This window comes from Synchiropus splendidus, chromosome 14, assembly GCF_027744825.2.
Source record: "Synchiropus splendidus isolate RoL2022-P1 chromosome 14, RoL_Sspl_1.0, whole genome shotgun sequence".
NCBI classification, from domain to species: domain Eukaryota; kingdom Metazoa; phylum Chordata; class Actinopteri; order Syngnathiformes; family Callionymidae; genus Synchiropus; species Synchiropus splendidus.
In genome coordinates, this window is record NC_071347.1 from 16,678,023 (window position 1) to 16,704,840 (window position 26,818).

At 42.0% G+C, this 26,818-nt stretch overlaps 1 protein-coding gene across 1 annotated transcript in view; it reads right to left on the reverse strand.

Moving 5' to 3' along the window:
- rassf7a (Ras association domain family member 7a) overlaps positions 1–26,818 on the reverse strand; it is a 36,439-nt gene that overhangs the window by 2,085 nt on the left and 7,536 nt on the right. Inside the window, exons 3-6 of the mRNA XM_053885132.1 lie at positions 6,260–6,448; positions 4,453–5,375; positions 1,858–2,032; positions 1,693–1,788 (exon numbers count right to left, since the gene is read on the reverse strand). Of these exons, the coding sequence (XP_053741107.1) occupies positions 1,693–1,788; positions 1,858–2,032; positions 4,453–5,375; positions 6,260–6,362 (1,297 nt within the window). The 5' untranslated portion in view covers positions 6,363–6,448. The remainder of the gene's footprint in view (positions 1–1,692; positions 1,789–1,857; positions 2,033–4,452; positions 5,376–6,259; positions 6,449–26,818) is intronic.

Consider the following 26,818-nt stretch of genomic DNA (forward strand, 5'->3'; position numbering starts at 1 on the left):
CATCTTAAAGCAGACAAGTCTGTGCAGTACAGTTGTTCCCAGTGAATTTCTGACACCAGCGGAGGAGAGAGAAGCAGGACGTTAGTGACCAAAGGTAGAGAAGGAGAGAACAGTTTTAAAGCAAAGGAGGGAAAAGCTGAAACTGGAGTCGCCACCGGTCAGTAGTGATGGGTAGATGGGGTTTCATGAAACACTGTAGTGATTTTCAGAGGCCACTAGATGGCACTGCCTGCTGTAAAATGTTTGGACTTTAACGCTGACTCAATGAAATCTCACATCATTTCTAAACCAAGAGCACCATCTAATGGCCTCTGAAAATTAGGACACTGTTTCACCAACCATGCAATACTGTTTCATGATACCTCAACTACCAGTCAGTACTCCGAGAGTGTTCACCTATATCCACACTGCTGTAGTTGTTCACAGACAGCTTGACAGATGATCGTTACGTTACTTTGGCTTATAATGTCTTCTACAGTAAAACACTTACAACATCAATAACCTTTTGTTGGCCAGTGTAAATAAAGAAATTCAAACAAACAAATATGAAAATACAATGTGAAACAATATAAATAACCATCATTGTCAAAATACAATAATGTAAAGCTTTTATTTTGTTGAACCAGACATTTCCTTTCCATGATGCTTTTTTTTTTACTTGCCCTGTCATTCCTTGACTTTTATCTCTTTCTAAAAGTGACATTCAAATATGAACCTCATTCTTCAGTTTTATAGTCATTAATGTTCCAGTCAAGCAGTGATGGGCTGATGAGGCTTCATGAAACAGTGTCCTCACTATCAGTGTGCAGTAGATGGCGCTGTTGGCTGAAAGATTTTAGAGCAGAGAGCGTCATCTAGTGGGCTCTGAAAATGTGGACACTGTTTCATGAAGCCTCACAAACTCAAGCAATCACCATGAATGGAAGGCAAACAGGAAGTAGACAACACACTATTTTTAGTTCAAATATTTAGAAGATGAGAGTCATCTCTCCTCTTTCATCCTTTCCTCGTTTCTTCCCGCCTTCTTCCCTTTGGCCGTCAGACTGTTGAATTTGTGATCAGCCTTTGTTATTTCATTTTGTTTTATTTGGGGATTTTTTGATTTTGCTGACAGCACTTTATTCCAAAGCACTTTCCTCGTTCGGATCCCCACTGACCATGTCAATAAAGTTGATTCTGACTCTTCTCCCTCTGACATGTCCTGCCCTCCTACCGATTTATGCAACCTCAAATCCACGAGTGTCAACCAGAACTGCCCTCATTTTAATGAGAAATATGAAACCATAAATCACTTTGACTGAAGGGTCGCGGCCATTTTTTTCAGGTCATAAAATGGATATCGATATGAGAGAACTAACGTACACCTGAAAGTGGTAGAAAATGATCCAGTACAACTTTGTGAGTCGTGACAATGAGGCGCTAGTATGTGGTTCATATGGAGAAGCTACTGCAGCTTCTGTGTATCAAGAGAACAGCAGTGTGGATGTAGAGTTGGAGTTAAGAGTGCCGAACAGAAGAAGGCCCCTCCACCATTCAAATGCCAGAACCAACACCAGAACAAAAAACACAGCCGCCGCAGCCCAGCTGGAGTAGAGGAATGATTAAGGACAGGAGGTCCAGGGAGCGGGCGGGGCAGGAGAGGAGCAGAGCAGGGTGGACTTTGGGAAGCAGCAGGGTCTCACACATACACACCCTCGGGGTTGAGACTGGACACCAGAGGGTTCTGCAGGTTGCGCGGGTGACCCAGGAACTGCTTGGCCGTGGGCCGAGGCGGAGACTCCAACGCAACTTTGGAGACAGAAACAAAGCACATTCAGCGCACAGTGCGCTCGGACACGCTTGGTGTTGAGCGCTTACTTCCGTTGTGGTATCCTTCCTGGAGAAGGTGAGCCAGCTCCAGCTGCTCCAGCTGTTCCTGCAGGTCTGTGCGTGAGTGAGAGTGGGCTGGCAGGACGCCGGCCTGTTGGATGAACTGCTGCAGGTTACACTGACGCAGCTCCTTGTTTAACTCCTCCAGCTCTTCCTGTTTGGCCTGAGGTGGAGAGAACAAGCATGAGGGAGGACACTTCCTGTTCTCCGCCTGCTCCGACGAAGACAACCACATCCATTAGATTAGATCAGAATGCCTTTATTCTTAGGGCATGGCATCCTTCAAATAGGAAAATGTTTTTTCAAGTTGAAATTATGAAGTTCTGCCATCCATTAGAGACTCAGAGTAGAATCTTTGTTTCTAACCTGAGAACATCTTGTCAATCCTCAGCTGAAGGTCAACACAAATCTAAACGCTTTATTTGATACGATTTCAATACGCGTTTGGAGCGTTATACTTTAATACCAATAGGGGGCGGCAGACGCTACACGTCATGTTCAACCTTTAAGGTCAGATCATTCTATTTGACGCCAACAGTTGGAAGATCTCTCAGCTGCCTCAGCAGCCAGCATCAGAGTGTGATGTCATCTGCCCAACAGACAAACAGGATGCTCAGTCAGCCGCTGATCGACTGACCGCCCGGCTGAATCGATGTGTTTTCACATGAGAGGCAGCGGCGTAGCCCGCAAACCTCCTCGCCTCAGCGTGTGCGGACGTAATTGATGTTGGACTCGGGCAGTTTCCACCTGCAGGTCTGCCTCCATTAGCCTAATGACAGGAACGCCGGCTTCCTCAACACCTAAACAGTCTGTCGGCCCCAGATGAGCCGACTGGTGGGTCTAACAGATCTAACACCTCGAACAGATTTGGGTGGATTCATCTTCTTTAGACACATTTAAGGTCACGGCCAAGAGGTGAGGCCGCGTCCGTGTGGAGCAGACGCTGCAAAGACAGCAGGTTCCGATCTCTCCAGCGATCTGACGCCTCAACAGCTTGTCAGCCATTCCATAATCGCGAGCCTCAAGTTCTACTGTCACCGCCTTGACACCGAACTTCAGTTTCTCATCACGACTCTTGGCGCCGTCCAAATCAAACCGTCGCTCAAAAGTGTGATGGAGGCGACGCGGCAGAACATGACTCAGTGACGAGCTAACGAGATTTTAATTACACTTCTGCAAACATCGGGCCATTACTCCAGAGCCCACTGGACCGGACCCCGCCACAATGGCCTTTTTGGAATCTCCTAACTGGGTAAACAGAGGTGTCATTACTGGCAGTGATTAGAAAGAAAGTCATGTCTGGGAAGAGATGAATATTTATCAGTGAGAAACTCCAGGTGCCTACAGCTTGTGAGGTCACAGAGAGACCACGTTTTATGCTATAAAATCCTTCGTAAGTTTCCACATATAGAATTATGAACACAGTATTATTTTTACGTATTTTACTTGTCGTATTTTATCTTTTATTCATTATTTGCACTTTGAGTTTTTTGGTCCTATGAAGTCTGTCATCTTTTTTTTCCATTATATTTTTCTTTATTACTACCACAAGATTTGACCTTTTAACTCGGTGAAATGTATATAAAAGGTAGTGACATTTATAAATTGATGGTAAAACTTTCATTTTAATTTGGCATCATATGAGCAGTATTTTTCCATGCAGGACAAGGCCTGTTTTAGACTGCACATTCTGAACACACACTGAACATTCTTTCAAGCAGCTTGCAACATTGTTTTCTTGACACATTTTACTTTTCAATGCCCCACAAGTTTGACCTTATATTTTTCTGATATGATCTTATTGGGTCTGTTCGAATTACGATAAAAGTAAAGCTGTTATAAATTACACATTATACACACTCGATGATAAGAAATAATACAATAGTGTGACCTTCAAGCACCAAGTTTGGTCCCTTGTGTTACTCATGAAACCTGTTTGTGTTTGCATTAAACTAAGATAATAGATGTGTTTTCCAATTGATGTAATTCCGGGTGAAGTCGATACACTGCTCACATGTTTTAAATTACTCCAAAAAAACGCTTTTACTCGATTTCTTAAGTGTTTTGTCAATACCCTCACACTCTGCATATCCAACACCCATTAACGTCATGTGAAAGCCGCCCTCAGATAACACGGCTGTAAGTGGTTTCAGTGTTAATAAACAAGTTTGTGACGGTTCAAGGTTCCTGTCGAGAATCTGGGTCAAACTGGGTGTGTCTTTTGTACGAATGCCCAAATCTACGCGGGACATCTAAATCAAACATCACACTCGACCACAAGCTGATGAATAAGATGCATTTTATATAGAAGATGAAGTGTAGTACAAACACCAAGAGGCAGGTTTAGAACATGCGCGCAGCACGATACTGGCCGGACCGGTTCAGCTCACCGCTAAGTTTGTTCTTCAGGCAGTACAGCATTTTCAGACAAGACTCATGACATTGATTTGTAAAGATAAAATGAGGACGCATAAGTGGACTTGTTCTGATGTTTGTCTGCTGCAGTGTTGTTGCAGGAGAGGGATGTGGTGTACAGATGTGGCTTCACAAGCCTCTCTCCACTACCGTGACCTCTCTCCTTACCTGCAGCAGAGACTCCGCCTTCCCCAGAGCCTGATCAGTCTCAGAGAGTTGCTCCTCTAGCTCAGCGCCGTTTCGCTCCTGGCTCTGGAGCTCCACCTTGGCCGACTCCAGGGACTCCTCTGGGCCGTTATTTTTCCACTCTGCTTGGCTTTCCCTCTGGATCTCTTGCTCCAGCAGGGCTGAGCGAACAGAGAAGTCGTGGAGCCGTCTTCCGCAGTCATCTAACTTGGCGTGAAGCTCCCCGAGCTTTCTTCTCATTCCTCGCTCCCTCTCCAGCTCCGCCTGGAGCTCCTCTTCCCAGTACTGCTCGTGGGCGAGCTCCGCGTGGTTCCTGCGGAGCGCTTGCTCCAGAGCATCCAGTTCTCCTTGCAAATGAGCATCAGAAACGGGTGAGGGACAGGGGGATGAGCTGGGGCGATCAAAGCTAAGAGACTCCATCTCTAAGGAGTCCAGTTGAGCCTCCATGGCTCTCAGTCTCTCCTGCTGCTGCAGAACCCGCCTAAAAACCTCCTCTTTGGATGGACCTATTGGCGGAGAGGGAGAAGGCGATGGCATATGAATGGATGAGGAGCTAGAAGACGGAGATAGGGACGCTCTCTGCTCTGGGGAATCTCGAGGAGACCTCTTAAAGGGTTTCGATCTTGGCGAAGTCGATGGTCCGAGGTTAAAAGTGAGCGCTTTCTTGGGCTGGCTGCGCTTGGATGGGTCCAACTCTGGATATTTGGGAACTGGCAGTGGAGTTGATTTGTCATGTTTGGATCCAGGGGCGTCGCTGCTGCTCGGCCCAGTTCTGCGGAGGAAAAACTGGACTTCGCTGCCATGTTGGCCCAGCTTCGCCAGGGACTCCAGGGGCCTTTCTGTGGCCAGCAGCTGCCTTTCTGAGTCTCGGAGACGCTGGATCAGAACATAGCGGCCCGTCTGACCTGTGGGAGCACAGAAGGTGGATCAGAGAAGCCTCATGTGCCTCATGTGTCAAGACAGAAATAGACATCAAACCCAATAATAATGATAATAATAATTGATCATTAAATCAATATCGAATGATGACATATGTTTCCAATAATATTTAAACATTTTCACACAGTAATATTGGATTATATATCAGTTCTAAAAGTAGGTTGTTTTTCCCCCACAAATGGAATTAATTTACTTACTTGAATTTACTGAATTTACTTAACCACTGTTAAAATATATTCAATTGCAAACACATTTTCACTCTAGTTTACCCTACATTTTGTGCTAATCTGAGCAAATATTTTACAATCCAACCTCTGGCTACCCTAGAATCCAAAAACCTTACGTGTTGTGATGAACAGCAAATGACAAACCGACACTGCCAACGTTAAAAGAAGTTCATTATTTCTCAAATCTAGTTCGACTTCTGAGAACTGATCAAGTCTGAAGAGGATGTTTAAGAAAACGTCTGGTCACATCTAAACCCTGATGGAATAGATGGCAACAGATGATTCAATAGTATGTCCAAGTCCGTCTCACTGAACCAGAATCTGTTTAAATCTCACACCACATGTAAGAAAGGTTCAAATAAACTCAAGTTTCCACCAGGACCTTGAAATTAGGACAAATCCTCCCCAATGATTCGGCAGCTAGCTCACGCGTGGAAGGCGGGGAGTGCTAAATCTGGAGTTATGTTGTTCCGAGATGCTGCGGCTTGTGGCTATAATACACACAGAGGGTACAGAGGCAGGATTGACTCTGAAATGACCCGTTTATAATCCTGTTCGTGGTTGAGGTCGCTGGTGAGTGAAATTAATTTTCAAAGGAACTTTGGTCTAATGATGCCTCTCACCTATGGCCTGAGCCAGAGCGATGACCACATCCTGGCAGGAGGTCTCCTCGGACAGGCCGCACACCACCCGCACCACTCCGTCCACCCACACTTTGAGCTCCATCGGGGCGAGGGGTTAAGGGGCAGCGCTGGTCTTCCGGAGCGATCACAGGAGCTTTGGCTTCAGCTCAGAGCTGCATGGCATCTGCTCTGAAAGGAGACAAAAGACGAACAAACTGTTGATACCCGCTCTGTAATAAAGAAGACTGTGTTTAATGTTTCAAAGTAGCGCCTGTGCAGCGCTCAGGGACACAAGACTATGTTTGCTTGTTGACTAACAAGCAAACAATGATGTAATCGCACAATAACATCCTCCATGACACGACCTGTTAGTCACTAATATCCACAACCTGTTGCTAGTAAAAATGCAAAAGCTCAAGCTATGAAAAACTGTCGGGGAGTAAACACATACATTACTAAAGTGTTTCACTCCGCCCCAACCTTGATACAGAAATACGCCACAAATATACCTTCTCAAGATGGCTGCAGCTTGGTTTCATGTGTTTTGAAAGAAGATATAAGCCAACATGGAATTATGGGTTGTATTTACTGCGCCTGAATAGAGGGCAAATGGATATGTTTTTAAATTTCATCTGTTTATGATATGTGCTGTGCATGGACACTCAGTATATATACAACGATTCTATGGATTTTCCCACTGAAAATGGCCGAAATGCCTACATCCATCTGCCAGAAAAGAAGGAAAATATGCACTAATGTGTCCAGATAGCTGAGCTAAGGTTATACATAATGTGATACACACCAGTCAAGGGTTGATTTGTACAGTATACAGTAACTCTGAAGACGCTCTACTGTATGTGGAAGTGTTTTGGGACTCAGCTTTGTTGTTGCTAGTTTGTCAAAGGAGGAGATGATGATGTAATCTTGGCCCAACATATGACACAACCTGTTTCAAACCAAAACAGCACACATGGACACGTTGATCCTTTCAGCCGCACGTTTACAACAGATAGGTACTTTTAAAAAAAGCAACTTGACGTCAGAAATAATCTTTGCTGTAGGGAGGCGTCATTGAATTGTAAATTTCAAGGCCCACAGCTGGAGGGGGAACGGCAGAGTAGTATTTTGTGATGTTCTTAGTTTATAGTTAAGAGCTCTGTCAGTGTGTGGTGGACCTGCGAGCATAAATACCAATCTGTAACCCAATTAAACGCTCTGCTGCCCTCCTTCAAAGCTGTTATGATAGCTTAGCGCCGAAAGGAACAGACAGCGAAAGTGGAGCAAGTCAAGTGAGTCTGTTGTAGGGACCTTCAAAAACAGTGTTTAGGCTTTCAGAATAACAGACATGTGGCAGGAGAAGAGTGTATACGTGTGTATTTTACCTTCACTATTCTTAACAGAAGCCGAGCAATAAAAATGTAGAAGAGAATATGCTGAACAACACCAGTACTACAGTAATGTTACCCCACCAGTGCATGACGGCAACATTGCTCTGCTGAAATACATGACTTGATATGGCCTCTGGCTGAGCTCCAATGGCTGTCAATCAAAGGTGGAATGCGTCCACTTCATCAGCTAGCCATAAGAATTCCTTCTTAAAAAAAACGCTTAACCCACCTGCCCCACCCAGGTGCCGGCCCGGCTGCCCTGCACCACCGTAACTTGTCAGCTGTTTAGAGGCCAAACACAAACTCCCACAAAGCAGCAGACTGAAAGCTCAAACACAGATGCCAGATCAAGACAGTTGATCTTGAGCGCTGGAAATTCTTTTCACTGAACACACTCTTCTGGAGTGAAACCTGATATGAAATGGGAGTGCGAGTCAAACTAAAACATCCGAATTCCAATGCAGAAGAAATGTCAATATTGTTTCGGTAACCCGGCACACAGTGTTCTTTCTTTGAAATGATTAAACTGGTTGAGTCACAGCGCCAGTGGACAATCATCTACTTTGGTATTTGGTAACAGCATTTTTCAGTAGAGGGGATACGACATAAAAGCCAAAAGGATGAAGCCAAAAACATTTTCACCTTAAAAAAAAAGCACATGAACAATAGTAATGAATTGACTGAGACGACCACACATTTTTTAAATTATTTTTTTAAAGTAAAGAGGCAAACAGATCGTCTCTCGGCTCGTGGCGCTTCAGGTCTTTGTCCCAGCTGGATGGTGAAATGTGATAATGTGTCTGAACAGGAAACAAACAGGTCTGCTAGTCTCAGGTTGCTGTCTTTTCTCTCCGTCACAGATATGACAATAGTGAGAACCAGACATCCGCTTAAGCCTGCACCGGAGTCTTCTGTCAGCTCTCGCTGCATCAGATAAAAGAAAAACACATTCAACCTGCTCTGAGAAATGTGTGTGAGAAAGAGTTAACAGTGAGGAAATGTGACTTTTAAGCTGTGAAGTGAGCTCAAATTTCTGAAAGGTTCTCTATGAATGTGTTGCAGCCTTGAATTACGATGTGAAATAATGCCAGACAATTTTATTTGTAGATGACATTTACGTAAAGGTTTTGTCTGAGAAATGACTTCTAAATACAATAGGCGAATGCTTCAACTGTAGTTGTACACATCTTTGTTTGAAGAATTTAAATGTTCAGTCATCAGATCAAACATTGCAGTTGTATTTTCACCACTCCAAGAGGCATTGTCACTGGAAAGGTTCTACAGGTCCAATGCATTTTCATTCCCAAGACTCTCAAACTATTTAAAGTGTACCTTTGTGTCCAATGTTGGAGCTGCCCTGTGTTGCGTGCTCACACATTGGTCTTTCAACAGACCCAAATGTTTCCCTTGCTGAGTGAAGCTTCATTTTGAGTCACTCTAGGACGCAAGAAGTCCACTAGAAAATAGCCACAGTGAGAATGTATGTCAGGCCTGTTCTACGATTATCATATTAAAAATAACGTTAATCAATATGCAAACAAACATGCGTCTTGGTTCAGAGGATTTGGGTCAGCATTAATCCCTCCTTCAAATAACTACAGCATGCATGTCCAAAAGCTGACCTTGGGGCCAAGTGAGGCCCTTGCTGAGACTTAATTTGGCCCCAGGATTCTGTTATCATATACATATATTTGTGGCTCGACAGCACTCTTGCTGAATACACAAAATGAAAAGCTATTTAGCATGCTATCGAGAAATGGAATTTCCACAACATTGTGCGTGTTATTTTGGTCCTAACTGCTACTTGAAGAAGAATCTATCAAGATGTGGTAAAAAGGATGTTAAGTGGAGCCCGCCTGCTTTCATCCGGCTGGCTGTCTGAGAAAAGAGTTTGGCAATTGGATACCAAATGATTAGTCGAATAATATTGCTTACTATACTCATACTCAAAAGCAAGAAGGTATGACATCATTGAAATCAGTTCAGGGAGATGAAATGACTATTGAGTTTTTATATAGTTTGTTCGAATGGCAGTCCAGGGTTGAAAGACGGCACAGTGGTATAACAGCCATATTATTCACAAGAGAATGGTTTTTCGACAAAACCTTACAGCGCCACCATTATCCGTCTAAAAGGAAGCAATCTTCGCTAAATCCCACCTCTGTTTGACCCCACCCACCAGAGCATCCACAGTTTCAGGTGAAACTCAACTCTGCTCTGTTGACAGAGAGGAGGAAATAGAAGGAAGACGGAAAGAGGTAACCGTTCTGAGACTGGCACTCTTCAGAAAGAGGCAGCTCTGTGAATTAAATAAAGATAACAGGCAATTCATGATGTATGATGAAAAAGCTCGAAAGAGTGACAGTGAGGATGACACACATGCGGAGCTGACAAGCAGGGTGGAGAAAGAACCCGCCGCACAGATGAAGATGAGAAAGGGTGGCTGACAACATGGCAGTGATTGGAGACGTGAGCACATCTCTGCGCTGTGTCTTCCCTCATCCTCCATGTCTCATGGAGCTGACCCGTTCTGTGTCTTTCATCATCTCATCCTCGAGAGCATCGCAGAGTTAATCCAACTAAACAGTGGTTACCAGTAGAGGTGGCAGTCACACATTTTGTTGCGTGTGCAAAGACAGATTTCAGGGGCTTAAATAATTCTCTAATAAAATCCTGAAATGTATACGATAGAGTTGAAAGTGGTACAACAGCAAAGCCAAAAAAAAGTAATTTCTCCTATCTTTCACACTGTCGCAGCACCATCTGAAAAACGGACCGTTTCGCGCTGCCATCTTAATGAATGACATTCCCCACAGTGAGTCATCGTTCAAAACCTTTTTGTTGATGCATGAGAAGCGTTGACACAATCGAGAGCAAAGGAAAGCTCAGTGTTAATGTAGGAAGTTGCCTGTCGACAGAGCAGAGAAGTCATTTTGTTTTTTCTGCTTGGCTTTGTTCAGTTTGAATTGAACGTGCTGTGCACGCCACAGAATCCACACAGTCCTACACATACCTGAGCCTTGTCAACTTGCAAGGAGATATACAGCTGACCTACAAATTCAAAGCTGATGTTGAGATAGTGTAACTGAGTTATGGCTAAACTAACCCTTTCATTAGGTGGAGGAAAGATGTGAAAAACAGACGGTGTACAGCGTCAAATCATTGGGTGATTTAGTGGCTATTTCTCTCTGGGATCAGACTGAATATTTGTGACCTTCAAGTTACCGAAAGGCCTCTCTACTCTTGGTCCCTCTGGCTATGTGTGAGGTTGCCCAACCGTCGATGAATGTGTGTGAAAGTGACTATGTGTGAGAAGAGAGCACACTGACATGCAAATGCTGGAGTCCAAAGGTCGCCTTGTCAGGTGTTCATCAAGTCGATTGCACGTGCGTGGTGGCCATTTCATTTTAACCCATCTTTACAAGCACTTGCTGTCACTCGCCCTGTTATCTCTACAGAGACATAGCTCTTTAGGACAGGTATGTGTGTGTGTGTCTTCCATTTATTGAAATCCCTATCAGCAAGAGGAAGAGAAAACAAGGCCACGCTGCTTTAAGTGTACACAGTAGGTTAAACATTGCACACTGGGGACAATGAACAGACCGGCGCCCTCTGTACCAGGCTGCTCAAGGTTGGCAAAGGCAGACAACATTCAGAAAGACATTGGCACCATTAGCCTTGTGTCATCTGGACAGCACACACTGCTATTGTTGTCACTCCACACTGTGCAGACAGACATGCCTCTCTTTTGTTGCCTGTGGCATCACTGGGTCATCAGTCGTGTTTACTGCCAATCTGCTGGGTCCACATGTTGCGACAGATAAAAGCAATAAAGCATAGATACTTGCTGTTTTTGTCCCTCGTGTCCGCCCGCTGCTTTGCATTCTTTATTCATCCTACTCCTTGTTGGGTTTCAGATTACCAAGTGTTGTTGTGTTTAAGGACCATTGAGAGTAAACACACACAGCCAAAGTCAAAGACGATCCAGTCAGCACCCTAATTACACAGCACAATATTAAATGATCTATAAACTCTCAGAGGAAATCTGGTGCCTTTCTTCGCCTTATAAATTGAGACCTAATGACGCTATCTTGCAACTGAAATACACACAATCTACGCTGACTTCACACCTTTTGTCTCGGGTGAAAAAACATTAAACCACCAAATACATCATGATATGTTCTATTATAGCTGATATATTCGATTCCTGTTCAAAAGTAAACCCATCTTAGGCATCACTTTTCTTCAGCTTTTACACATCTGATAAATAATACATTATTTCCCAGCATATTCATTTATAAATATTCCTCTGTACTGAAACGTCTTTGAAAGCAGCCCCCGTCTGTCCAACTCCATTGACATGGTAATGACCACGCTGAGGAATCGGAAAGAAATTGCTAATACGGTTTAGTCTTCATTGTTTCGTGGCTGCAGCTTCAGTTTTCTCCTTTACAATGATCGGTTCGTCTGAGTGTGAAATTTCAATGAGTGGATGAGTGACTCATTTAAACGGGAGGCGCGTTCGCCTTCTCATGAAGGGCAAATTTTGCAAGCAAATGTTTACAAAGATTTAAATATCATGGTGAGGCAAATACATAAGATTAGCGCAAGCTAGTTAGCTCAAGCCATTTCCAATGCGCGGTTAGGGAAAGTCACGTAGGCACGACGCGAGTGACGTGGAAGGCCTTGACACGGCTATTACGAATCACCTGTGTCTGTCAGTATAAACAGTCACGCAACATAAATCAAGATTAGGCGTGAAATCTGAATTACTATTCATAAGCAGCAAAAGGTGAAACCCACATGGTGCGTAGCTCTGAAGAAATGAAAAGTTTAAAAATATAGGTCTGGGAATCAGTACCGCAGTAGTGCTGCAAAGCTTCACAGCAAAACACAATGAAAAACAAGATTAGTAGGAGAAATATAGCATCTAAAATTCCGTTTTATCCACTGGCTAACAAAGAGGTAATGTCATTCAGGTTAGCAAAAATGTAACTGCTGTACATTTTAGAGGACCACTTGGTTTCAGAGACCTCTGTTGAGGTATCTGCACCATGTACACATGACTCCAAAAGCAAAACCATGAAAATATGATACTGCGAACAGTAAAACTGGCACTAATATGAAACCAGAAGCACCATGATTGGGTTTCCTTAAACTGTACTTAGGTGAACCCATTGATCCCTTCAGGAAATTATTGAAAAAATAAACAGTGATTATTTTTAGAATATTGAATGGATGGGAAATGTATTCATTCATATTTGGAGACAAGAAGTTCTATCTGAGAGTTGCACAAGAACAGTGCGTATCGCACGATTGGCTGAAGACTTGAGTAAACAAAGCACACTTTTTTAAGAACAACACTCCCAAAAACATGTGACAACATTAGCTTATAGAGACCTGGATACAATGGCATGACTAAACCTATCGTGTCATCATCCAACAGGATGCATGAGTCATATTAGCTTTCTTATTTATTCACAGGTTCAATTCAGAACCAGTAACCGAGTATGAGCTGACTCATGCATCCATCCACAGATCTAGCTGAGGCTAATGGAGAGAATGATATTGCTCATATATTGAGGACTGAGCTCCACAGAGGGTCTGACTGGCTGCAGGCGAAACCTGGTGTGCACAAAAGTGTGTGTGTCATATAGTGTGAACCGGCTCTTGCAGTGCTGATGGGTGCCCATGTGTAATTATATACTCCTGACCTGAGTCAGCAAGGCTTGCAAGGGAAGGAGGACATTGCTTTGTTCGCATCCAGGCTCAAACACACATAATGTGAACATTTGAGAAGCGTTCTCACACGAGCACACTGAGAGAAAGGCAGGTGACATTCAGCAAACAGCACATTTGACAGGGTGATAGTCACTGCTCGTAGTAAGTTGGCAAATCAAACAGTCTGTTAGTGAAGAAATGGTTTTGTTTTGACCGTATTTATGAAAATTAATTCAACTTAAGAAAGTGTATTTGGCCAACTATTTTAACATTGTAATATCGGGGTAGATAGTGGTCATTTATTCTATCCTCAACTCAATACACTGTGCTTGCTCGGTCACAAGCAGCATATCAACATTTAAGATCTGAAATGTAATGCTAAGTGATGCAGGGATAAGTCTAATATACTTCCTTGAGGTAAAAGAGTCACATAATTGTTGGCATGTTTTCTAAACTATAATGACGATAGCTAAAATTAAGTCAGAAAAAGCAGCCAATAATTGACAGTCTACTATATTTCCAAGCAAATTCAAAAATCTGCTGACTTATCATGCCACGCCAACTTCAGTCCCACCTTTCTGTGGCAACATGAGTAATTGTTTTAAGTGTTTTTTTTCTTTTATTCTTGCATGGTGACATTAAGGAATTATGAATTCTACCGCCTCGAGTGTCACAGGTTTGAAGCTAAACTCATTAGTTATTTAAAGTCCGCTTCCAAGGCTTACCATATCAATTATTCACACCTTTTTCGTCTTTTTGAGTTACTTAGTTTTCAATTTCACAGTTTGTGAAGCTCTCACTGACATTGGCTGAACATCAGATGTGAAAAAAAAATTCAAGTTGGGCCAAACCTGTACTTTAACATAGAGGTTTAAGCTTGTGGTGAGGCCAAACACAGGCGGCTTTTTGTCTGAACATGAGAGGTTCTGATTCATCCTCTGAGGACAAGACAGTCCATTGTCTGACTTCTTCTTTCTTCCTGAAGTGGGCAAAAAGATAAAGGCCCTGATGAAACATATATATCTGGTTGAAATCTAGCTTCTTGACGCTCAGGCGTGACCTGACAAGCTGTAGATATTGAATGAATGAATATAAAATAAGAATTAAAGTATGCGGTCATACAGGCAAACAAAACAAGTTCAGGTGCCAAGTTGAAATCATGTAAAACATCCTTCCAAGCTCGAAACAACACAACATTAATTTTCTAGTGAGTGAAAACCTGACTTGAAGACATACGACATTCATTATGAAATACATCAACACATTTGTATATTAGCTAAAAAGCAAATAATACACTAAAAACCCCCCAAATGAAATGATGGCAGGGTAGGGATGCCTGGCCACTAGAGCTTCTGACTGATTCAAAACAAGGCAGGTGCACATGACACTGGAAACCGTGGAAATCATAGGCTCAGTGGAAGAAAGACTAATATTCCTCCTCCATCCCTGTTTTTATAGACAGACCGTGGAATTCCAGCAATTCCCTACGAGCCACCCTGCAGAGACAAACACTCAAGGAAACCCATGACTAATGCAAGCCTTCCACCTCTGTTTTGGATTATACAGGGTGATGGAAATCAAAGACAGAGTCTCTGACTGTGACGTTCTTGAAATGAACTCTCAGCAGCATGAAGACACAGCCACGGGTTACTTCCATTTCGAAGGTCATACTGCTTTTCACATGTGCAGCCATCACACCCACCTAATATTTACCTTGGGAGTTCCAGCATACCTGGGCCCTCAGAGACAGGAACACAGGTAAACACTGTCATGGAAACAGTGGAGCATCAGGACCTGTAGTTCATGTTACAGCGAGGAGTAAAGAGGAAAGAGCAAGACTTCAAATGAAAGCAGGACGATCAGTCATCACTAACTCAGACTTCACATTGGTGATAGGTATTAACTTGAGAGCAGAAAAAGAACTGAATTGTAAAAATAGACAAGTTAGGTTTTGGTAATTGTCCTAAATTCACGGCAGCACTTTTTCTTCCCCGTTTCCTCATCCGCCCCAAAAAGTTAGATAACACTCTCCCTTAAAAACCAGACTCACCGGTGACAGCCTGAAACATGGGCAGATATGAAGGCTTAACTAGTTATAACTGGCTCCTTTATTAGCGACACATCTGTTTGTGTTTGACTACTTGCCTAACCCAGAGATACTACAACAACCAAACCAAGATGGCTGCTTTACAACGTGTTTTAGAGGATCAATTCATTTACATTCCAAATAGACAGCCATCTTACTTGTGGCAACCACTGACGGGAAATGCCTAAAGAGAGAGAAGAATCAACAGTAAAACAAAATGTAATTATTTTTACAGGGTACAAATAAACTGTGTTTAAAAGGATGCAGAGACCTTCTGATAGCTCTTCAAATCAAAGTGGCTGGGTGAACACAGAGCAACTTTATGGGCACAAACATGTGTTTTGACTGTAGAAAACGCCCTTTTTAAAGCTCTTTTGTGGAAGAAGAGAGGACCCACTCTGTGGCAGGTTCTTTAGAGCAACTCCTAGTTGTAGCAAGCACGTATTTATCAGAAAGTGGTTGTGCAATAGCCTAAAACTAATTCAAAACTTAATATACATGTGGGGTAAGAGTTAATGCTATAGCGGAGAAAATTCAACCTTGGTTCAGTCGATAGCCAACAACCCAACTAATGTGAGGAAAGTAAGTAGAGGGTTTGTTTATGTTGTATGGCAATTACAGGGCTTTGGTCGGGCTTCTCAACAGAGCAGATTTACAGTTTGTTGGGGAGGTGTTGAGTCTCTCTCTCTCTCTCTCTTTTCCTGTCATTACTCTGTGGAAGAGTTATGATCATGTCCGTCACAGGAGCAGTGTGGGGGGAGGTTTTTTTGACAGTCAGGATGAGGTAGGGAAAGGTATGCTTTGGATTTATGGCTTATTCCCAGTATTTAGGTGTGCCGCTGGGACTCGGACGGGGCATATATCTGAGGATCCCCTCCACTTAAAAAGCAGTCTTGCTTCTCTGACTCAAGATCACCATGTTCACGTTAAATATATACGCTAATGTAAAAAACACACAGCTAAAGGCAAGCAAGGCTGATGAGAGACAAGGTGATGCCAAGTTTATGTAACCATTTAAATGGTTTCTTTTGAATCACATCATTACATAGAGTTCACAAGAGGTAATCTGTCCATGTTTTCACTGCAATTCATCTACAGTATGAGTTCTACAGCTGGTGTACTTTGGCACTGAAGAGCTGAATTCAGAAGAACAGAATACTGTATGTATGACTAAGGCATGAAATAAAACATCTATCATCATTTGCAGGGATGAGTAAAAAAAAAAGATTCAGCAATGCATTGTATTTTTCTTTCCCAAATTCCATGTATATTTATTCATTTTTAAATATCCAACGCTATGGTCCGCAACGAACATCACACAGCTGCTGTCAACCTTTCAGTTGTTCGCGAGTCCATAATCTGTGACCGACTATTATTAAACTTATAGTAAGTTGTTGTAACTCACAATATAAATAGATTAAAAGCTGTCTCCAGAGTGTGGACCTGGAATCCCAAATCCTTTAAACTAACTAATCTGCCACTTCTCCATGTGTCTGGCCCAGAAATTGAGCAATATAACACAACGCAATTGAAAAACCACTGCAAGAAAAAACTCCTTAACACACCTTTTCTTGCATTTTAACATCAATAATAGGGCATAAAACCAGAAAAGTACATGCCAGACTACCAGGAAGGATAGCTTAATTTCATTATAATGCGCTTCAACAAACAGATCAATATTTCAAGACTCTGCAAGTGTGGGGCAAATTTGTCAAATTCAACTGCCCCCATCTTTCTTATTGATTTAGCATCACTGTGGCAGACATTTTTTTTCCTTTCTTACTGATGTCCCCCCCGTCAGGGCAATGGCTGAAGCACCGTGTTATTTACAGTGAGAGTTCCATGTGACGACAGTCAACGCAGCATAAAGGTGCAACCTGGTGCTCACTCTCGCACACAACGCTTGCTGGTCATATACACATCAACACATGACCAACCCCAGGGGTTGGCAGATGTTTACAGCGCAGCAATCACTATACACGGTAGACTTGTGAGCAATGAACTGAGAGAGAAAAAGACAGGTATTTGTAAGGCCTGCAACGATTACTTGTCGGTTATTTGCGGGGTTATGAATTTTTCTGATTGTAGTTTGGGGACACAAGCTCAAATGTGAAGTAAAAGGCAAAGACAAGTAAACTTCAGGAGCCTCTAGACAAAACATGTATTTCTATCCAAACCCCAGCCCAGTTTCAAATGTGCATTAAAACAACCATTACATTACTGTAAAGTTACTAATAGAATAGAACATAGAAATAGAACAGAAAACCTGATAAACATTTATTTAAACTGAAGTTTGAATCATTAAACAAATTTGATATTAGCAATTTCATGATATCTATTTTATCTCGCGCATGTATGAAGGAGACAACGGCAGCTCAACTATGAAGGAGCATTGTTGTTTGTCAAGCTACGCGAAGGGGCTACCTACGTAAGAAGTTTATCATAAGCTGAGCTCACTCTTCCTCTCAAAAGAATGCACATGCAATAGCTAGCACGTCTTTTCCGTCATCATTCAGATTCAAAACACAGCAACCTCTGGTGTTCAAGGAGTAATTTCCATTGAAAAGTTGCTTGCGCAGATAATGATGTTGACTATAAACAAGTATTTGAGATCAGATTAAGTGTATAACCATTACAGTGCATTATTGGGCTTGAAATACAGAATGAGATGGAAGTGCAGTTCACTGTCTCTCCACTGGTAAAAGACATTATGGAGTTATATCCCAGGCCATTTTTAGGTTTGTCATTCCCAATGTTTGACACGCCTTTAGCCATCACTTCAACATCTTCCGGTTCCCCTTTTTATGTAAATTCCTGTCACAATAATTCACACAATTTCTTCAAATTTGACCAACCACAAAAAAAAAATCATTAGTGAAGTCCAGATGTAGAGCCAGTCTTTTAGGTTAAACAGGTCACAAGTGAAGGGTGTTTTTATTTTTTAATGAGAAAGAATTAAACCTTGCTAGAAAGCAAGACACATAAGTCGAAGAGGTGTGTTACCAGCACTTAACAACAATGAACTATTATAAGATTAGCTTTCTGTGAGAGTAACAAAAGACGTCAACACATCTTTTCCCCGAGGCTCCAATCACCAGGTCCTAGCCTTCAGTTTAGACCCCTTTCTACGACTACAGCAAAGATCCTGTAAAATGTGTAATAATGTAGACAAAAGTAAGAAAGAACAGGGAAAAAGTCACATTACACACTGTTTTTTCTTTTTTGCAGGTGACTTGTACCTAAAATAAAACTGACATTTCAGAGGTCTTATCCTGAAGGAGGCTGCTTACGACGAGAGAGAAAACAATGCAGAGGTGTTGGCAACGAGCCAGTCTCCAAGGGAAATGTTTCTACAACACATAGTCGAGATCAAAAGCCTTAAGGTTGGTTTTGATGGCAGCAGATATTCCCGCAGTTTTACAACAGTGAAAATGTGTTGTCGAGTGCACTTAAAAGTTATAAGGCCTGGGATCTTAAAGCAGCAAAATGCCTCCTGCAAATCCCCTCCTTCCTTTCAGTAATTATAGCTTTCATACTGACAAACTACAGGTCTGTTCTGTTTTTCTTTGGCTCACATACAACAGGTGAAGAGGACCTTTTGTGTGCTGGGCTGAACGTCTGTGTCTTTTTGGGGTTGAGTAGCAATGGTCCCACCTCCTCAAAAATGCTTCTCTATTCCCCTCTCTGTTGACAGCAGGGGTCATGTACAACAGGTCACAGTACAGTGCTGTGCACAAAAAAAAACCATTTACCCTCAATCCTATCCTGTAAGGGAAACCCTGGTTTGATGACTAATTCAAGAGAGAGCAGATGTTTAGATAAATTGGAAAACTGGGTTGACTTCGGACTGGAATGTGCAATGTGAGTAAGGATGAGGGAGTCGGGTGTGAGGGATGGGAATGTGATGCAAGGAGGACTGGATCAATCTTTTATCACTGCAGTGTGCTTTCATCCCTAATGGATCCGACATGAGCACAGCACAGTACAGCACTACCTTCCGTCCCATTGCACAGGCAGAGGAAGGACACACGGAAGGAACGAGGAGCGTGTGAGGTAGACAGAGCAAAAGAGAGAGCGGAAGATGTCTGTGAAGTGAGAGAGCGACTGGAGGGAAAAGTTGTTCGAAGTACCTTCCCAAAAATAAACACAGCCAAACTCAAAGCAAACATATTATTTCTTTGGTATACAGTCAAGTGTTTCTAATTAGCTGTGGCTGACAGAGCATGTGCAGGAGTTAAACACTTCGTTTCCGATCCAAAACTTTGCCTTGCGTTTAGATAAATGACTGACAACTCAGAGAAATACATAAAGGAAGCCGTGTAAGAGGGGAAAGGGAGTCCATCAGTGTGTTCGAGAAATAAAGGGAACGGTAAAAATGAGATTGCAGAGAACAAGAGCTGGCGAGTCTCTGCGGAGGCTGTGTTCTGTCTCCATGCAAAATAGACTTGTTCATTTGTTGAGAGGAAAAAAGGTCGATGGAGAAAGGAGAAAATGAAAAATAGAAAAGGCGAGCACTGACTTGGATGGATATAAAAATCCAATCCAATCGCAAAACATTTAAATATACAGTTTGACAGTTTCAGCTTCCAAACCAGTATGTAGTAAATTCAGTTATTACAGTAAAAACCTTCCAATTCAGCAAATAAAAAGTTTAACTTCGTGCAATATGAAGTCCCACCTAAACCAGGTGGCTAATAAGTTAAGGGCCACTGTTAATAGTGACGCTATAAAGCAAAGGTCGCCTACTGCTTCCGCATAAACATTAAACAGCTAGGGCCTCATTCCACTTTAATTACGACAGCCAATAAAATATTTTGAAAATAAAGCTGCCACCGACAACACGAGCGGAGGAATGAGATCTTTATCACAGTTCAAATTTTGGACTTCTTCCTCATAGGAATTCAATAGCTGCATTCATTCACTTCTCTTTATTTCCTCTTTGACCATTTACAAGTGAAATAAATGGACTTTCATGACCTATGAGAGTTTATGTGAAGGTAGTCCAAGTCTCGAGTTGGTTTGCATGAATGCTCGACAGGTAAGATGTGTCAGTGTTGAAGAAGCATATTTGAAGCCGAAGTCTTCATCATTCATCAAAGAGATTGAGTCGGTGGTGGTGCAGGAATTTCGAGAGAAGGAAAAACATGCTCGCAGCCAATAGGTTGTGCCGACCCTTAAGAGTACACATAAATAAGGGCAACAGAACCCGCCTTACGCTGAAAGAAAGCTTGAGACTGCACAGGTGACAAATGACTCTTCACCTCAATTCAGCTATCAAACATCAACAACTAAAACCTCACTTCACACACACTTCACAACTAAATACAATATTATTTTGCAGTGAATTTGTCTTTATTATCTGACAAAAAAAGCATGCTTTTGATAGTGACAACCATCTTTTAATTGCTCGATTGCATGATGGGAAAAAAAAAACTTTGCCTTCGAGACACTTGATCTGAAGAGTTTTATAAGTCGTGACGCATATGGGAGCATTAATTAAAGAAACTGAGGGTGAACTAGTCCATTTAATTTTGCTGACATTATCACTCTGTAACCGAGTGCGCGCTGTGAATCGCCAAGTGGGAGAAAAAGTTCAGAAAGGAAAGAAATCTCTATTAAGTGGGGTGCTGTTGGGCGATATTATCAAGGCTCCTGATTGGGTCCGAAATAGAGCTTGTAAATGAGCTGCGAGTTTCTCTATCTGACACAAACCATGCTGACAAATGTGAAGTGAAAGGTTCAGCAAGCATAACCATGAGTCAATGTTTAAATAAGCTTTCAGCCTTTCTGTGCATTACACTTGCTTGCATGATTCAACTCAAGAGCTAAGACGATATTCGAGAGGAAATACATAAGAACAACTTTAAAAAAAAAAAGACGTCTAACTAAAGAATGAGATAATAGGGAGTTCAACTTCATCCAGAAGGAAGTGCATTTCAAAAGGTAGTGTCACATGACAGCTAGTGTAAAATACACAAGTACAACAACGATAAAGGTTTGGATTTCATATCATGTCCTACAAGAAAACAGTGCAGAAAACTTTCCAACTCCAGGCAGCAAATCCATAATCCCAGAGAGAGACTTGAGAGAAACTTCTCCGCGCTGACATTCAAACATTCAAGGATACACTCAAACATTCTCCGGAAGGAACTCTTAAACTCACCAAGTGAGAGGATTTTTGTCCTTCGTCTCGATGTCTCTAACGCTCTTTGTCTCTTTTAATTCTTGCCGTCTCACAGCCTCGCTCGGGGAAAATCCTTTAAATCTGTCAGAGCAGCAGAGCCGGTTGAGCGGTTTGTGTGCGAGCTAGCAGGTGAGCGAGGGTGAACGAGTCCAGCGGAGGTCAGAGGCAAAATGACGTGGTCACTGGAGACAAGAGAGGATGGCGCGACTTCTCTGTCTCCCGGTCTTCTGCTCGCTGGCTGCCTCAGGAATGCACCTCTCCAGGGTGTCCTCTCCACAGCCAAGATCTGAGAGACTGCAAGAGTTCTCTCTCCGTCTACACCCCTCCTCCTTCTCTCTGTTTCACCCACACAGGAACACACCCTCACTGTGACTCCTCTCTCCTTCCCTCCCCACTCTTTCTCTCCACCCTTTCGAGCTATTCCAACACAATAGACCCACCCCCTTTTCAGGTATTTCTCTTATACTCATATTTGTTTGCAATTGCTTTCTGGATCAGGTTTCTTCCCTATTGTTACAGAAATCAATAGGTATGCAGTGAATCAATGGATTGTACATACTTCAAGTATGACATCACCGCTCCAGTCACGAGTCACATGAACAGCTGATTAAACAAATGAGTTGTTCAGGTGATCTCTTCCTTTTTCCTGGAATGAGGTCATAGTCCAGCAAAGGCGGACAAGTGCACAGTTCCTGAATGACTCACCCATCAGGTGAGCACAAATACACACAACTAGATAACAATTAAAGACGTTCTACAGTGTCTGAAATATCCACAATTCTGAATTTCTGGGCAAAAAAAGATCCTCCCTACCTCTTCAGATGCAATGAGCCCAGAACATGCGTAACAAATGGATCAGGCAGAATGTGTGGGAGCCGCACAGCATGAACCAAAACGTTTTCCATCGGTATGTCGTGCCCACTTTACATCTAAATATCATTATCTAAATTTGAACCATTGCTAAACCCATGTATTTGTTCCTGTACCATCCCCCAAATATGAAACTTAGGGCTGATATTGCATCCCAGAGTCCCATTTCAGAGAAACTACTTAAGGCTGAACTAAAATAGACATGACGTCATCTGATAATTCAGGGAAACCTGTATTCTACCAGCATTCTATCATTCCTTATATCCGCCACTTCAGTCAGGATTTTAATAAAAATCATATATAGATAGATAGATAAATTCAGAAATTTCTCGCGACTTCAACGACTGAAATATGTTAAATGTAAATAAGATATGACCTAATTAAATGTGAATATAATTCATAGAATTACACAATACAGAATTTTATTTTCCACTTCTTCAGTGGGTGTCATCAAAAAGGAAAATGACACTTGATTTTAGAGCGACACAGCTCAACTCATCTCAAAAGTCTGTGACAATTCCACACAGGGTGGTCCGTTTTTTTCTTAAGCACTGACTATTTGACCTCTATGGCCCCTACAACTCATGTTACCGTTGTGCAAGTCGTGTAAACCACCACTTGACATAACAAGGCTCCCAACAAATTGATCTTAGCTTTAGTCTCCAAACTAACTTGCCGGAACGTACGATTTGACAATGACATCATGATATTTGCTACATATATAAGTGATTATTTGGTAATAAATTGTTGATTTAAAACACAATTATAGGTATAAAATGCAGGCAACCCTTTTACCTGTGTCGCTTTCAAAAAATAAGAAGATTCAAATAAGCCACTCCACCAGAGACCATGCATTATTTAAGTTTCATTAATTCTTACTCATCAGGGCAGGCTGAGAATAACTCCCTGGAAATTCTTGAAAAGTCCGTGAAAAAGTTTGTAGATTTTCTTCTATTAAAACACAGTTGCAGTGTCGATTAACAGCTTTCCAATGGTCACGTCAGATGTTCCAGAAATAGACTTCTTGGATTAATTGCATTAATTGGATGAATTAAATCATGCAAACAAAAGAGCAGAGAGAAGAATGTGCTAGCTCTGAGCCAAGCTGCGTCACACATGCCCGCAGAGACATGGCTCACTTTGAACTGCCTTTCTGTCTGTAAAGCAAAGCTTTTGGCACATTCAGGATCCGGGTTGTCAGACAAATCCCTTTAACCACATTGTAGAATCAAAAAAAAAGTATAAAGTGGGTGAGAATCGGAGGCTCTACTTGGGCACCAAAGGCCAGAGTGATAAAAGGTTGAGGTGACAGAGAGGGCACCTCTGGGATTTATACAGGTCTTGACAAGTTGAATGCTTCTGTCTAATCATAAAATTTTAATCCAAGAGTTTTAATAAAACTTCACTGAAAAGGCTTGCCAATGGTTTATGAGCACGGAGAAAAAGAAGCGTATGAGGGCCAAGAACAGAGCGGGGGGTGCCAGGGTATTGTAATGTCAGTGGAGGATTATCAGGCCGCAGCCTCCCGGACCGCTGACACCTTCCAGGCATTCCTCAGGACACCTCCCTCCTCTGTGGCTCCCTCCTCTGTCAAACCCCACATATCAGCCTGCTTACTCGGTGTGACTCAAACATTCTTGCAACCCCCTTTCCTCACCCAACAAAAAAGTCTCTTATCTCTTTTCTGGAAATTTTCTAGACATTATAACGCTATTGATTAAGCACTAGCAGATACTAGCACATTAGACTTCATAAAAAATAAGGATTAGACAGCAGATAAGGGAACATACATTACCTTAAATAAACTACTTGTTCATGTGTAATTGAAACATCTTAGCCTACAGTTAATCATTATAAAGTACTGATAAAGCCTGATATTTTACCCTTGGATGGTCGATGAAAGTTCACTATGAACAACAATGTAATTACTGGTTATTAACAGTAATGACCAATAAATTATAAAATCTGACCTCAATGAGCGAGTAAGTAATAATCTTCCCTAATCTAAAGTTTAGCTTTAGACATAATTGGGTTGATCAAAGACATTATTCTATTTTTTTTTTTATTTGATTTTCGTACCGCACCAACACTAACGCAGAATTTTTATCAAGCATCTTTCGTCTATCTCTTTTTTTTTTTTCAAATACGTATTTCTTTTAATTGCCAAAGCGTCTTTAAAGGCAGAGTGTCACATTCAGAGTTCACACAATTTGGTTGGCCTCATTCCTACAGGATTAGCTGCCATCGGAGTGTGACAGGAAGAGATTCTCGATGTAGATCTCTTGTTTGCAAAGAAGGTAATACTGCAGCGTGAAATTGAACAGTCGGAGAACAAGGAGAAAAATGTCATTTTTTGGGGGGTAGGCGGTTTAGAAAAAAAAAAAACCAAATCAAGCAAAAATCTAATTTTATCTGAAGCCATGAGCTTCAGTTTATTCAATAGGACTTATCTTACAACCCTGCATCAAAATCTTAAACTTAGAATTTGGAATTTACAACTCACATCCTCAAATGAATTGTGACTATCCCACATTCTTTTTTAATAATGTGCACTGCTCCCACAGTGCAAGTCGACAAAATCCCTGCCATGAGAAGACAAGTGAGCTGCTCTTGTGAAAAATGGACCTGTTGGGTCTGGCGGTGGTTCAAACAATCCGGTTTGAGAGCAGAGAGAAGTCGATGCATGCTAATAAAGTCTTTGTGGGCCATGCATAGAGAATGCACGGCAATTTTCTGTTTTGACCTCAGCTCCCTGGTCTCTTATCAATCAGCAACTCAGTAATGACACTTTACAACAGGCCAGATTTACACCCCGTTGTAAACATGACATCATCGTTTAACATCATGGTAAGCGCAGCAAAGACAGCAATCATATGTTTTTGCCAACTATTGCTAAGTATAGCCTCGCTTTCTCATTATGGTCTGACCAACAGCGTCGCCTCTGTTGTGTAGTCTTGCCGCATGTATCATTACAACAGAAAGTAACTGTACTGCTCTTACTTAAATATAGAACTTTCAGAATCAAGAACAAAGACTTTTGTTTTCTTCCCAAGGCAAGAGCTTTTTTTCTGAAAGACGCTAGTCAATATGCTGCTAAAAATAAAGTGCAGGTTAAACCAGAGGGGTCAACTCAACAGCACTCCTTGTAAACAAACAAGTTAAAGGCCACCATCATGTTTACTCAGTGGTGTCAACATAAGTCAAAGGAGTGGGTGTGATTTGTCATGTCTTAAAATGCTACTTGTGTGAACCAAGAAAACAAACGGTACATTAATGTACTGATGGTGAAAATTGTCAACGTCAAAAGTTTTGTTTGGGGCAGGACTCCTCGCTCTGCAGGTTTGGATGTGCTTGTAATTGAAGTAAATAACCTAACAATAGTAATTACAAGTGAACGTGCAAACACAATGGACATGTGAAGACAGTTTTAAAGCTTTGGGGTTCTGATCGTCTCCGGGGCAGGTTGGAACATGATGTCTCTCAGGGAGAAATGCAAGCAAAAGTGAAAAGACGGGATAACTTAAACAACAGGAAATGTAGATTGACGACAGGGAAGCTCTCTGGACACCGCAGGTCAGGGGTCAGAGATGAACAAAAGATAATATAAGCCAGACAATGAGGGGGGGGGGACAAGACCTGCTGACACATCCAGATCGCAAATCTATGTCTGCCAGCTTTTCTAAATTTGTTTTGGCAATATTTCCATGTCTCTTTTTTTATTTCTAAATCTTTATTGCTGTGTAGCATAAAAAGAAACGTCAGTTAATCCAAACACAGAGACCTTTTCTACTGAGCATCTGGGGAGATGAACAATTCGAACACCTGCTGGAGCAACAGCTTTAAAAGCGCTCAGTGAATCAAGCCTGTCATCTTTCTGCTTCTGTGTCTGTTCTGGATCAAAGCAAAGGTGTAACTGCCGTGCATTAACACTACGTTTAGTACATGAAATACTACTACCCCAGTGAAAATTGCTAAAATCATTTGCGTCCGCACAGTGACAAAAGATTTGATGGAAGAAGAGGGTCATCTAAATGGACCTCTACATCAGGCGAAAACAATCACAACTAAAGGTTCAAATGAGACATATCTAAATCACCAGAACTTCACTTAGACACCTCCTTAAATGTTCAATGACACAACTAAGACCATCTATCTCCATCTTCATCAGGTTGCAGGGGGTTGGAGTGTGCGTGAAGTGGGCAAATGTGTGGTATTGAATACATTACTTGTACTTGTCAGTGGCTGTGCCAGATTACTAATCGGTGCTTAGACAAAGGACATATGTGTGCATCTCTCCCACATATGCACCC